Genomic DNA, 15,511 nt, shown 5'->3' on the forward strand with positions numbered 1-15,511 from the left:
ATACAAAATATATCTATCCAAACACAAACCATATCCATACATACACAAATAATTATAGGTGGGCCTGATTGAATATGTACTTGACCAAAAAACTTTCAAATTAAATTGTTCACATTACTGAGAGCTTAGAATATTCTTAATGTTCAAAGTTAAAATATCATGGATCATAGGTGGGCCACAACATAGTTAAATTTGGAAAGTACGCTTAAATATTGTGCTTAAATTAAAGAATCTTAAAACTTTATGTGCTCTGAATATTTTTTTAGTGAACTGACAGTTAGAATGTTTTCTAGTCATCTGTTCCCTTCAGTTGTAACCATCAATTGACTTGTACATTTTGGTCCATTTGAGGAATCTATAGTAACATTAAGAACAAGTCAAGCGACCATACATAGTCAGGTGATGTCAATGATAATGACAACAATGATGTTATCATTTATATGTATGCATGAACCACTATGTACCTCAAGAAGTCCATGATGATTTGGAATTTGTCTTGAATCCATTGCATGTAAACAACTTGATATCAATCCCAAAGAGATAGCGGCTGACCATTGTCTGTGCTCATGTTCATACTGAAACAACCATTTCAACAGAAACTTTGATGCAGTTGATGTTACTGCATGGGTTGATGGAGGCAAAATCTGATGATACAAGAGATGCAAAATGAAATGAGTACGAAGAACTCATTAGTTTTAAAACTAGGCAGAGAAATAAATTCACAAGCGAAAGAAAAACTACATATACACAGTAATTACATCCCTAACGATGGAATTGAAAACGGTTACTTAAAATAAAATACATGACTAGCCAAATAGGAACAATGAGACTCGTAAACCGGATCATGGAAGAAAAGACAATATGATTCAGTAACAATTGCAGCACATGCATCACGAGGATCTTTAAACTTTGAAACCTGAAAATTTAATCATGAAATAAGGTGTAAAAGAAGAAATCGTAGAATTTCTGTAGTAGAAGAAATAAGAAGATCAATGCATAGAACAAAACCTTTATTATCAAAAGTAGAGCATCCAAGCTTGAAATGAATATTTTTATGTAAATGTCTTGCAAATGAACCCATGTGAAGTAAATGTGCCATCCATGTTTATGAAAATGGACCCGAATATCCAACGAGATGAGAATCCCTCTAATGTAAAAGATATATGTTGTATTCAAAATTATATTCAAGAAATTATTTGAGAAGGAAAAATGTATTGAATCATTCAACAAGCATTAATGTACCAGCCTGCAATTGGTCGTAGATGTTTACCAAATTTCCATCAACCAAGGCCTTTGCATCCTTCAGCACTTCTGCATCTTTCTAATGAACAACCTAGATAAATCAACTACTAGCATCACACCATTAAAGACAACCAAATTAAAGGTAATGACAGTCACAATCCAGCAAGCTTTTAGCACAATCAATTCTACCACATAAATAGAAAATCACACGTAAATGCTCTAATGACATCATTGGGCTAATGCTGCAAAAATCAAAGACACATTTGACACTTGCCGAAACAAGTTGCAGCAGGTAGCAATGACAGTCCAGGACTAGACAAAGGGATTGGAACAGAGCATTGCAAAAAAGAGACTTCACCTCAAAATTGCATTTTAAAATTCAAGAGATATATTTACCTGTAAAGTATTTCTGCAGAGGTAGCTTTCAGGCATAACAATTTTGGCAAGATGTGATAGTTGATATATGTGGCATACAAGTAACTCAAATTAATCTGTCAGCACCAACTTAGATGCATCATAATCCAGAAATTACCTTGATTTGATTACCAAACTAGCCAATTGGTGGACAAGTATCAGATGGTAATTTTGGAAAAAAAAAAATTCAACTGTTCAACAAATAAGTTTCCACAAACCAAGCTTAAGATTGTTGAACCAATTTGATTTTCAGATTATAACCTCTATCTACAATGGACCCCACAATTTGAATCGCATAATGAGATAATGTACATTGCGTTTACAAATCTCTAAGTGCCTATGCATCATGCATCAAACTGTCCTAATTTCACTAGGGCAGAATAGTATAGAAACAACAACCACCTCATTTTGATTTCATTTTTGAGTGCTATGAAACTGAGGATGTGAACCTCATTTTTTTCTTTACCCATTTTGGGACTGTTTCATTGTCTTGATTAAAACTCAGTTTCTTAGAGTGAAGAGTCTGAAGACCATCCTATTGAAGGTGATAAGATCAAAATTTATTCTTGGCATCATGTAGTTGATCTTGAAGGCATTTATCCTCATCCCCACTGCTCTTATTGATCACACCGGCAAGAGTTCTGCAATGAATAAACTCATTAGGGGAACAAAATCTCATTGTGCATGTAAGTTGGGGCATGGATTCTTCACTATGAAGAGGTGATCTGTATATAAGGTAAAGTTCAGGTTCGGTCAGGTTGAGGATTTTCAACTTAAACTATACTGTGGAGAATGAACAGTTGAACATTTTGAATTATGTTATGGTAACTTGATCTCCACTTCTTTCATATCACAGACACTTAATTCTTTCCATTCATGCAAACATTTATCGAGTTCTGCTCTGTTGCAAGCACCAAGGTATCAAATCCACCATTTCACCAGTATATAGTTTAACCTACATTTTGTAGACATTGTAAGACAATACACTACAAACATCTTAGTTTATTAAAAAGTTGGGAGGAAAACTGATATAAAATCCAACATGTACTGTCAAAGAGTATTTTGTTGGCTGATTAGTTTAATCCATCACTATTAGTAGCACTGGATTCAGTGATGTAAGTACCTTTTCTTCTGGTAGAGCGATGGAAATAGACCATTGGTAAAATGAAGGTGAAAAGGATCTCTCGAAGTGTATTCCATCATTAGAAGTTTTATGCAAAACTTAATTTCTTAAGGATCCAGCGTATTCAAAATCTACTCCAACCATTAGATGCATAATCTCAGTTTAAGGCTAACACCAAAAAATTAGGCTACTTCACTATTCAAGTGAATCACACCAAAGAAAACATCTAAGAGAGATGTCCACTCTTAATATTCACAGGGACCACCAAAATGATTATATGAAATCCAATCCAACCATTAGATGCCACACGGAAATTTAAGCCTGGAGTCTAAAATTCACGCCCTTCAGTGATTCAAGTAGACCATACTAAGGTCAAAATTTTTAGGGCAATTGTTACCGTTTACACTATTTCCAATCATGTGGTGCACCTAATTCACAAATGTAGTAATTTTTTGCACCATTATCCTAAAATGAAGGAACACTGAAATGTCTTGAATTTTTCATTGTTTTGAATTTTCAAAAATCCTAAATTTTTTTTTAAAAAGTAATTAACTTATATTATTACTTTCTAGCGCATGCCATATAATAATATGGTAAAACGGATGGGCTGCTGGATCAGACACACAGTGGAAGTTCTCGGGAGAGTTTCCTTAGTGCACTATAATATACTGAGTTACTCCGTAACCAATACCAGTCTACTCCCACCGTTTAAATTTTAAAAAACAAAAAAGCTTAGTGGCTCAAAAATTATACCGATTCATGATTCACGTGGGCTTTTATATCATTACTCTTGGCCGACGTAGAGTAGTTGGTGTTGCCAGCGCTACCCCACCGATGGTACAGTACTGTGATTGTTGTAATATAATGGTAGCACGTGATTCTGTAATGCATTGAATAATGCATCGCTGGCTGAGATGGACCAATCAGAAGAAAAAAGCGGAAAAGCCTGGACTGACTCGCATTATTGATGTTGTCAGACGTAAGGCAGATCCAAATAGAAACGGATTGGCTGGCGCACCGCGAACGCGGATTAGACACTGGCAAATTGAGCCGCGAGACTCGCCACTGAAGTGACGTTACGGATTTCCGTAGACACCGCTACGGTGTATGCGTTGTATCGACAGCTAAATTCATTTAGGGCGTGTATGATTTCCAAGGGCTTGGTTAAAATTCAGAGGAACTTCTGCACTGGGAACCGGTTCAAATAGCTATTTAAAAAATTTTGAGCCTAGTAATATATATGATATATCAATTCCGTTCATATGTTTTACTACAATATTTTGAGACATGAGCTAAAAAATGAGGATGATCCAACACCCAAGTGGCCCACACCAAAAAAAACAATGGCCTCACAAAGTTTTTAACGGTAAGTATTCGATTCTTGTTTTCGTATGGTATAGTCCACTTGAGTTTTGGATATACCTCATTTTTTTGTTCATACTATAAATTCAAAAGGCATAATGGAAGAACGGTATGGATAAGTAAAATGCATCACAGTGGGACTCATATATATTTTGTAATGTTTTCGGTTTCAATGTTAAAAAGTAAGTAGCCAAATCAAATGCCTTGTAAATACACAGGAAAAGTAATGATAGCTGCGTCAGTAGATTGTAGGGCAATCTGAGGGAATTTATCATCAACTATGTTTGGCCCGGCTAGCCAATCCTTGGATTATGCTCGGATAATCCCTTCCAATCCATTCAACCAAACATGTTCTAGGCAAAATAGATGGGATTAGGAGGGATTGGATGGATTTCAAGGTAATAATGACAATATTAATGAATTGCTGACAATCCCATAATATTGCTATATCCAGGCAGAAGTTCAACGTGCTTGTTTGGCATGCCCAGCCAAATCCTAGGATTGCTTCTTCCAATCCACCCTAATACAACTTAATCCCATCCAATTTGCCCGGCCAAATAGGTCGGGCGTGTTTGGGCGGTGGGATTAGAAGGGATTAGGCGGGATGAGATTCAAAAAACATAATTATTACCCATGGCAGGGATTGTTCCCTGTTGCTAGGATAAGACTAATGCCATGCTTTGATGTAATACGGCAGTACATTGAATGGATATACCCACCATCATTTGAAATTATTGAGAATAACGCACATGTGTTATATCTAGGCTATTCATTTGTTTTGTAACCTCATTTTATGGCATGAGCCTAAAAACAAGGTAGATCCAAAACTTACGTGGCCCCAAAGAAGTTTTCAACGGTAAGTATTCAATCGCCATTGCTTTCTATGGTGGGGTCTACTTGAGCTTTAGATTTACTTGATTTTTTGGCCCATGCTCTAAAATAATCTCGAAAAATGGGTGGACGGTGTGGATATAGCCCGCACATCATGGTGGGACCTACACAACTTACTAACATGGAGTGAAATTGATATGGGACCAAATGCAATTCCATCTAATCTAATTCCAAGTTTTCTCATTCTCCCCAAACATGGAGTGGAATTGGCATAGGACCCGGTGAATCCCATCCCACCTAATCCCTTCTAATCCCACTGCCCAAACACGCCCTTAGGAATATAATTTTCAGGAATGAGCCAAAGAATGAGGCAGATTTAAAGTTTTAGTATACCATACCATAGAGAGCAGCTGAAGATTGGTGCCCACCGTTGAAACCTTCCGAGGCGTGTCATGATGTTTTTTTTGATATCCAACTGATTAAAAAGTCAACAAAAACATTAAAGTGGGGAAAACATGAATAACAGCTCCATCGAAAACTTTTGTGGCCTTTAGAAGTTTTTAACAGTGGCAAAAATCTCCCCACCATTTTCTGTGGTGGGGTCTATTAGAGCTTTGGATATGAATCATTCTTTGGATCTTACCCTAAACTGATTTCTCCGGATGGATGGACAGCGTAGATACAAAACACCCATCATGGAGGGCTCACAGAATTTGATGACGTCACTTCAGTAGCAGTCTCGCTGCTCAACCAATCGATAGCCCATCCGCGTTCATGTACCATACATTATAGAAGTTCCTCGATACATTGTACGTGTCATGCAAAGACTAGCGTTGCAGCTCCTCGATATACAAGTTGTACGAGTGGCTCAAAGTAGTTCAAAGTTAAACGTGCTCTACCAAAATGATTTATTTACTGTATCATACTATTCATCCATTATGTGATATCATTTTAAAGCATCATGCTAAAAATGATTCATATCCAAAGCTTAAGCGGACCACACCAAAAATAACAGTGGGAAAATGATTCTTGTTGTTAAAACAATCGTAGGGCCCACTATAGCGTTTATTTTCCATCAAATCTATTTACAAGGCCACACAAACATGGATGAAAAGAAATAAATAATACCACATTGATCCAAAACTTCTATGACTCCTAGAAAGCGTTTCAACTGTAGATATTCAATCTCCCGCAGCTTTTTGCAGTTTGACAATGAAACTTTAAGCTGAAAAGTATCAAACAGAATAAGTATCGGAGGAGCCTGGATAGAAGGAAGGTTGATCTCAAGGCTATGAAACTTTCACCCATTTACCATTTACAAGCCAGTTGCATATTCCAGACAATGAATAACCGGATGTAACATGGGAATTACTGATGAGTTGAATTTTAGACCCCGGGCTTAAATTTCGTGTGGCATCTAATGGTTGGTTTGGATTTCATATAATCATTACGGTGGTACCTGTGAATATTAAGAGTAGACATCTCTCTTAGATGTTTTCTTTGGTGTGATTCACTTGAATGACAAAGTTAGCCTGATTTTTTGGGTGTTGAGCTTAAACTGGGATTGTGCATCTAAATGGTTGGAGTAGATTTTGAATACACTGGGTTTTTTAGAAATTAAGCTATGCATTTTCTCCCTAACTCCTCCAAAAGATTATTGGGATAGAAAGAAAAGAATGGTATAAGACGCTGCAATTAATCCTGATGAGACCCATCATGATGTTTTATGTACGATCCACTTTGACCATAAGATATTTAGTCCCATATTACACCTAGAGGCAAAAAATCAAGCTACCTTGTGATTTTAGTGGGCCACACAAAAGAAAATAGTTGGGAAGAGTGATGTCCACCTTGGATTTTTATAAGTCCATCACGATAATTATACAAAATCCACTCCAACAAGAATTACTAATTAGGCTATAGTATATTGAGTAAACTATGGGTCCTTGCTCTTGCTCTAGTGGTAGACTCTCGGGAGTTACAACACCTGCTAAAGGGTTCAAGTACCCATGGGTGGTGAAATCCCACTAAGGCATGAGTGTGTGGTGGTGTGTGCGCCCGTGGTAATAAAAAAATAAAAATAAATATACTGCGTAAACTATGTAGAGCCTAGCTCGATGCATGACTTATCCACATGGTCCATTCATTTTTCTGGCTCATTTTAGTACATTAGCCAAAAAATCAAGCATATCCAGAGGGTAAAGTGGACCACACCAGAGGAACAGTGGGAAAATAACGTCTATTGTTGAAAACTTTTTGGTGGCCGGAGACATTTTAGATCGTGTTTATATTTGTGTTTTCCCTTCATCCATGTTTATGTAACCTTGTGAATAAGTTGGATGACAAATAAATACAGTTGTGGGACAAGGAAGGTTTCAACGGTGGACATCATTAACTCCACTATTTCCTGTGGTGTAGTCCACTTGAGCTTGGGATATAGTTAAAATTTTGGCTCATACCCTATAATAATATGTTAAAAAGGATGGACGGTTTGGATCAGACACATACATTATAGAAGTTCTCCAAAGAGTTTCCTCAGTACACTAATGTACTGAGTTACTCGGTAAACAATGCCCGTCTACTCTCACCGTTAGATTTAAAAGAAACAAAATAATAATAATAATTAGTTTAGTGACTCAAAAGTTGTAGCTATTCACGTGAGCGTACATGAGGCAGATCCAAATGGAAGCGGATTGGCTGGTGTACGGCGGACACAGATTATAGACTTGAAAAAAAAATAAAAATAATTAGCGGATTGGCTGATGTTTGTCAGGAATCCACTCCGTCCATCCGTTTTGTGAGCTAATTTTAGGTGACCATATCAAACTTGAACAGATCCAAGACTCCAGTGGGTCTTACTAAAGTAAAAGATAGTTAGGGAAATTCCTACGTTGAAACTTTTCTGGGTTCGACAGTGATGTTTACATGTCATACGTACTGTTAATAACGTCATTCCTACCAAGATGAACTGAAAACAAAAATATTAACATGATTCAAAACTTCTATGGCCCCATGAATATTTCAACGTAGATGTTCAATTATCATGTTTTCCTCCCACTTGAGCATTATATACGGTTCAATGTGGCCACATATCTTAAAATGAACTCATAAAACGGATGGACGGTGAAGATTTCTCACAAACATCCCAGTGAGCCCCACCTGCGTTCCCAGCGCAGGAACCTCATGCGAAGGGATTTCGCAGGAAATCCTTTCCCCAATCCCCGTCCGGGTACCGTACATACCGCGTGTCATGTTAAGACAGGAAATGGATTGGCTACTCCCCCTGACACCAGCCAATGGCTGGTGGTTGGTGCTTTGTGGGCCCTACCATGATGTATGTGTTTCATCCATGACGTCCATCTATTTTTTCAGATCATTTTATGATAGGAGACCAAAAATGAGATATAAAATACCTCAAGTGGACCACATTACAGGAAACAATGTTGAATAAGCGTTGACCATTAAAAACTTTTTGGTGGGCATAAAAGTTTTGGATCAAACTGATCTTTCTTTATTCCCTTCATCTGGGCCTGTATGACCTAATCAACAGATTGGATGTCAAATAACCAGTATATTGAGCCTTAGGAGGATTTTAATGGTGGATATCCAATCACTATTGTTTTCCTGTGGTGTGGTCCACCTGAGATTTATATCCAACTCATTTTTGGTATCAATCCCTAAAATGATCCCATAAAATGTATGGACAAAATGGATGAAATACATACATCATAGTAGGGCCTACCGATCACCGACCACCAGCCACGGGGCTGGTGGCAGAGGGAGTAGCCAATCCGTTTCCGTTAAGACAAGCGTTGCAGCTCCTCCTTATCCAAGTTGTACGAATGGTTCGAAATAGTTCAAAAATATCTCAAAGTTAAACGTGCTCTAATAAAATTATTTATTTACTCTATCCACACTATTCAACCTTGTGATATCATTTTAAAGCATTATACTAAAAATGATTTATATCCAAAGCTTAAGTGGACCACACCAAAAATAGCAGTGGGACAATGAGTCTCATTGTTAAAATGTTTGTAAGGCCCACCATAGCATTTATTTTCCATCGAATCTATTCATAAGGTCATACAAACATGGATGAAAAGAAAAAAAAAAATCATATTGATCCAAAACTCCGGTGACTCCACGTTCAATCTCCCACAGGTATTTGCAGTGTGGTACACTTGATCTTTAGATCTATTTAATTTTTCAGTTCATGCCTTAGGACTAGCTCACAAAATGAAAGGACGGTTGGGATAAACACATACCCACAGAAATTGGTTACATCAACACACCAGCCAGATGGTGATACCGGGTGCACCAGTCAATCCGCTTCCAATCCGAATCTAACTGCACCATACCAAATTAAAAAGAGGTTGAACGCCCACCATTAAAAGCTTCTGAGAGCTCACAAAAGTTTAATTTGGATCAAGTTGTAGATTGTGTTTCCATTTCCTCAGGTCTCGGTGACCAAATCAACATTATGGCGTGCCCTAGGAAGGTTTCAGCACGTGTCATTGTCCCTGCCATTTCCTATTGTATGGTCCATTGAGCTTAGGATCTATTTTAATTTTGGGGCCATGCCCCAAAATGAGCTGTCAAAATGAATAAGACAGCATATATTTATATATATAAAACAAAAACACAATGACACATCACCACGCCACCACGGTGGGTGGTGTAGGCAACACCACCTGATCCGTGACTCCGCGTCTCAATCTCTCTATAAATACACAGCCTACAATCTTATCCACCCAAGAACTGAAAACATGGCTACTATCCTCTCCACTACTCTTCTCAATCGCTTCTTAATCTCATCTTTCTTTCTCATTCTCCTTCTCAGCCCAGCCTGCAAGGCTGACAACGTCTTGTATACTGATAAAAGTCTCCATGCTAATGACTATCTGGAATATGGGAGCTATCAATTTAAAATGCAAGCAGATTGCAATCTGGTCTTATTTGATAACGGCAGGGCCATTTGGGCATCCAACACCAGCGGGCAAGACAGAAATTGCTCTTGCACCATGCAAAGTGATAGGAATCTTGTGGTATATGCTCCTAACGGTCGTGTTATTTGGGCTAGTAATACTTGGACACGTCCTCGTGCCTCCTATGTTCTCATCCTTCAAAGTGATCGAAATGTGGTGATCTATGGTCCGGGCGTTTGGGCCCTTGGGACTAATATACCTGGGAGTGGTGCAATTCCAGTGGTCAGTTGGGCCAGCTCTGAGGACACTAATCATACCGCTGTGGTTGATGGATCTGGTACCATCATAGATATGTGAGAAGATCAATGCTTTGTGTTGAAATGCATATGTTTTCCTTTGGCCTAAGTTTTATATTTATCTATGTGTGTGATGATGGGTATGTATCGTTTGAAAATTTGAATGAATCTTAGTAATATATTAGAGTACTTTTGGGTTAATGTATTGTTAGCTGCTTTCCTCATTATAGTATATTATGTGTGTGATAATGTATATTATAGTACTTTTGGGTTAATGTATTGGTTACCCAGGCCTCCGCCTAATCTGCTCCCAACGCTGGCAACCTGGCGTACCCAATAAGTGGATTTTTCTGATTGTCAAGACAGTCTTTGTGCCCATGAATCACACTTGTAAAGGTTCTGGGCCACCATCAGGCCAAGCCCAAATGAACATGTCCATGGCCCAAATATTAGGCTGGCCGACTCATCAGATAAGAAGGTATAGCTCTATTCCTTCTCTTTTAACCGTCCTTTTTTCTTATCACGTGGGCCTCACCGGATGAGTTTATCAGCCTGTAAAACTTGTACTGGCCAGGGCATGTTTGCCATGGGCATTTCTGATTAATGGCTGAGATCTTGCACGCATGTGCCTAGGCACTCGCACACCATTTTATTGGTGGATAGTAAATGGACCACCAATTAAAAAGCAGTCAAGATAGATATCGAGAAAGAGACATACATGACCAGCCTCTTTATTTACAAAAATATACCTTTGTTTCAGGGTGGCTAAGTTCAATGAACAGGTAGTTATGTGTTAGAGATTAGGAATGTTAAATCAATTTGAATTTGATCAGTTAACAAAAAAGAGAGAGAAAAAAAATGAGCCAGACCTCTTCTTTGATTATATTAATTGAATATTTCAATTTTAACATAACATTTACGTTTAATATTTAATTGAATCTTTCTTTTATTCATTTTATTTATGACTATGAATATTATTAGCAAGAGAGTGAAGAACGAATAATCTCCCAAACAAAAAGAGTAATTGAGTCTGACTCAAGCGAGTGAGTGAAAAGCGTGGCAAGAGAGCCAGTTCAACTCGCAAACGATCAGCAAGTGAAGGACCGATCCTTATAGTGTCAGTACAGTTGAGTTGTAATTGCATGTACATGTAAAGAACTCAAACGTGACAATAGTATGAATGATGACAATCCAGCACTTCTCATTAATCAAGAAGGAAATCCAAAAGGAACTCGGGTTTTTGAAGCGATCGCTTGAGAATTGTTGAGGGTCAAATATTGCATATCAGACCCCATTTATTACCTGGATTTATGAGCATGACTCTGTTTAACGGCTTGGTTTAACTGTGTATGTGATACAAGGTGTAATTACGAACTGAGACTAAGAAAGGGTGTTTAAAGCTGCGATTTAACGCTCTGATGACACCAAGGCAAGGGACGGACCCCAGGGGGCCAAGATCATCGAATTTACACACCGAAGATCAGCGAAAATCGAGAAACTGAAGTTCAAGTGGCCCAAAATTGGTTCATAATGAAAGATCACAGGGTTCCCACTATCCGTTCAGGTCGAAACTTCATACATGCCCTGAGGGCCATAAATTAACCGTACAATTCGAATTTCATCCGTTCAATCCCTGTGGAAGTGACCCAACGGATAGATCAGCCCATAAACCATTACTTTTGGGCCCACCTGCTATTTGGATATTCTTAAAAATTGGTCTCAACGGGTTAAATGAGCTGACAATATGAATGGATGGAGCGGATTTCTTACATACATCAAGTGGGACCCACATGTATACTGAGTGTACATAAGGTGCACGTGCACCAGCCGTGCACCCTTACAGCCAAAGTCGGTCAGCTCACGCTGACCGACTGCTTCTTCTCCAGATCCAAAAACGCAACAGCGTTTTCGCTGTCGTCCGCCGATCCTTCTCAGTGGGGCCCACTCGTCAACTGGAGTGATGATCTGAACCGTCCATTGTATCAAGAGGGTGGGCGTGAACATCGCCTAGGTGGCGTAATCTCAGAAGATAACGGAGAGTGGATTTCAACTGTTAAAACGGATGATTAACGGTGGAGCGAAAGAATCAGTGGGCCACACGGAATTCAACATGAAACCAGTCAAATCTTACTAGTTTTTCGACGCGAATCGAATGGTCGGAGTGGATTTTACACACGGCACCAACCAGAGGTTCGCCGCCTTCACAGCGCCCGACCGCGCACGCTCTGCTGCGGAACAGAGGCTGCGGACGACCTTAGTGGGCCATCATCACGGACCAAATCATCAATCCGGTCCGTCCATCATGTAGAGGGACTCAATATTGTCAGAACCATGCTGACCGTTTTCAGCCATTCACGCATACGTGGCCGCTACAACGATCACAAAAGGACCGTTCGAATAGCGTTACAACAGGAATTCTTCCATGGGCAGCATCAACAAGGATCAAAACAGACCATGTTCGGTCGAAATTCTGAGGAGAAGCTGTTGGACGGCATGGATCTTTCAAATGATAGAAGAAATGGGCCCACCATCGTCCCAGCGCAGGCCATGCGTTCAAACAGAACCTGGGCGCTGCTGTTTTCATGGCTGCGTAAATAAACTCGCAAGGAGTCTCCAGCTTCCGCTACCTAATCCTACCAGGACTCGACAGCAGTCCGGAAGAGAGATTCCTTTGGGGGACGATAGTTCTATAAGAGAAGGAGTTACGGTTTGGTTGAAGGGAGGAAGGAGAGTGTGGCTGCTGTGCGTACTGGAACGGCTGGAGCAGTTGCCGCTGCTGTGTACGGTCAGGGAGAAAGACGGCAGGAGTGGACGAGCTAGGGAGAGAGAAAGAGGAGCAGAAGTTTGGTGGCTTGGGTTTGGGTTTTGAACGTGAGGAAGAAAAGGAAGAAGAAAAGTGGCTGAGTTGGTACTGTGCTATATTTATTTTCTTTCATTTTAAATTGTTTAAGAGATTCATCCACATCATGCCAATGTGTGGCTGAACCTCTTAGCTGGGGCTAAGAGGTGAAGCTTGTGGTCTGATGGGAGAAACTTTGCTGGTGCCTATTGTTTAGATGGACTGATATTGATTTTTGTTCAAATTAAAAAAGAGTACTTTCAGTTATTTTTAAGGGTTTGTTGTGACTGAAATTACAACGGATCTGCGATGATTTTGAGTATTTCTTTCTTCTTTTTGATGCTCATGACGTCAGGAAACCCTGTTGTTCACCATAGTCCCCTGGGCATGGTAGGATGACAGTACCCTTCCTGATCTTCATACATTGTTGAATGGTTGGTAATTAGTTTAATCTTGTTGTTTACTTTATCTCCTGGGCATGGTTAGATGATGGAATCCATTCTAATTCATACACCTTTCATCTCTTGAAACCTATATCAATGGCAGTTCAGGAAATTTTCATAATTTGGGATCCTGGCATACGATCTCCCTGATCTCTACAAGTGGATCCTCTGAATCCCCAGTTCCCTTCCTTTGAATTACTTAAGTTTTAGATAATTATTCCACAAATTATTCCCTAAGTTTTATTTGATTTAGATCGCATCTTAGTCTAGTTCTAGTTCTGCTTGATTTCAGATAACGTACAGGTATCAGTCCCTGTGGATTCGACCTCGGTCTTACCGAGTTTATTACTACATCACAACCCTGCACTTGGGGAGTGAACAAGTTTTTGGCGCGGTTATGATTTTCTGAAATTAATTGGTTTTAGGATTAGTTTAAGATTAGGATTTTATTAACCTTAGTTTTTATTTATTTATTTATTTATTTTTATTTGAGTTCAAAACTAACTTGTTTCCTGTTTTATAGGATCTGGATATAAGTTTCTCAATTGGTAATCCCTTCCTAATCTCTCTACTTTTTCATATTTTTAGAATTTAGGTTATTTCTTTCCCTTCTTAGAAATTAACTTTCAATTTTTTTTATTTTTTTTTATTTTAGTAACTTTCTAATTCTAACACTTTTAGAAACTAATTTTGTTTCCTAATTTATTTTTAGAATATTTGTTTAGGAACTAACCTTCCTATTTTGTAGGCCTTTAAGATAGAAATCTCTAATTCGGTACACTCCTTCCCTACTTTCTATTTTTCAATTCTCTTTTAGTAATCTACTTTCTAGTTTAGGACTCTCTTAACTTATTTTAGAAATTTTCACTTTCTTTTAGGAATACTTTCTTTTAGAAATTAGCTTACTACTACCTTTATTTTAAAGGATTGTTCCTCTTTTTTTTAGTATCTAACTTATTTTTGTTTTATTTTGCAGGTCCTTAACTTAAGAGTTTCAATTTGGTAATTCCTTTCCAACTCTCCCTCTCTTTCTTTCTAGATTTTCTTTTCCTTTCTTAGGATTAGGTTTTTAATTAAGGGCTGCGAGTGTTTCCATGCCCAAGTGGGCCCGTGGCGACACTCGACGTCTCTTGACTGAAGGAGGATTGGTGGAGGGGTTGACTATCCATCGCAGGACTAGACACCGCTCAAAATCCCCTGAGTTAACTGAGGTTATGGCTGAAGACCAACCTCCTCTACTTCCACCAAGGGTGGAGGATACCCAAGATGAAAATGAGGTGCAACAGGCACCCCCGCCTCGTACTTTACGAGATTTTCTACAACCGGCGGGAGTGAGTACGCCCTCATGCATGATTTTTCCTGAAAACACAGGACAAATGGACATCAAGCCAGGAGTTATCCAACTCCTTCCCAAATTCCATGGACTTGAATCTGAAAGTCCATATTTACATTTGAAAGAGTTCGATGAGATAATAGCTACATTATGTTTTCCTAATGTATCTGAAGATACAATTAGGCTGAAACTCTTTCCTTTTTCCTTAAAAGGGCTTTGAGGGTAATTCACTGCGTCCTAGATCCATTGGCACATGGAACGATATGCAGAGGGAATTCATAAAAAAATTCTTCCCACATCATAAAACAATTACCCTCAGAAAAGCAATCATGAACTTTGCCCAAAAGGAAGATGAAACATTCTTCCAATGTTGGGAAAGGTTCAAAGATTTAGTCAGTTCATGCCCACAACACGGATTTGAAACGTGGCGCATTACAAATTTTTTCTATGATGGACTGACATCTTCCATGCGCCAAATGGTCGAGACAATGTGTAATGGAGAGTTCATTAATAAAGATATCGACGAGGTATGGGACTACCTCGATAGTTTGGCTGAAAAAACACAATCTTGGGACTATTACCCAAAGTCGAACACCACGTCTAGGCCGACTCAATTAAAGGAGAAAGGTGGATTATATCTCTTGAAAGAAGAGGATGATCTCAAGTGTAAAGTGACTACGCTCATAAGGAAAGTTGAGGCCAT

The 15,511-nt window shown here is 38.8% G+C and overlaps 1 protein-coding gene and 1 non-coding gene across 2 annotated transcripts; one reads left to right on the forward strand and one right to left on the reverse strand.

Moving 5' to 3' along the window:
- The first annotated feature begins 9,711 nt into the window (after window positions 1-9,711).
- On the forward strand, window positions 9,712-10,382 carry LOC131253849 (mannose-specific lectin-like). The gene has a single exon (XM_058254982.1). It carries the CDS (start codon window positions 9,739-9,741, stop codon window positions 10,252-10,254), a length of 516 nt encoding a protein of 171 aa, XP_058110965.1. The 5' UTR covers window positions 9,712-9,738; the 3' UTR covers window positions 10,255-10,382.
- A 4,737-nt stretch (window positions 10,383-15,119) lies between these two features.
- On the reverse strand, window positions 15,120-15,226 carry LOC131254686 (small nucleolar RNA R71). Its single transcript, XR_009175806.1, has one exon. It is a non-coding gene; the product is annotated as a small nucleolar RNA R71 (small nucleolar RNA).
- Window positions 15,227-15,511: the final 285 nt, after the last annotated feature.

This window comes from Magnolia sinica, chromosome 8 (genome assembly GCF_029962835.1).
Source record: "Magnolia sinica isolate HGM2019 chromosome 8, MsV1, whole genome shotgun sequence".
In the NCBI taxonomy this organism is placed as follows: domain Eukaryota; kingdom Viridiplantae; phylum Streptophyta; class Magnoliopsida; order Magnoliales; family Magnoliaceae; genus Magnolia; species Magnolia sinica.

Coding starts and splice junctions, on each gene's coding strand:
- LOC131253849 (XM_058254982.1), top strand. CDS start 9,739: ATGGCTACTATCCTCTCCACTACTCTTCTCAATCGCTTCTTAATCTCA.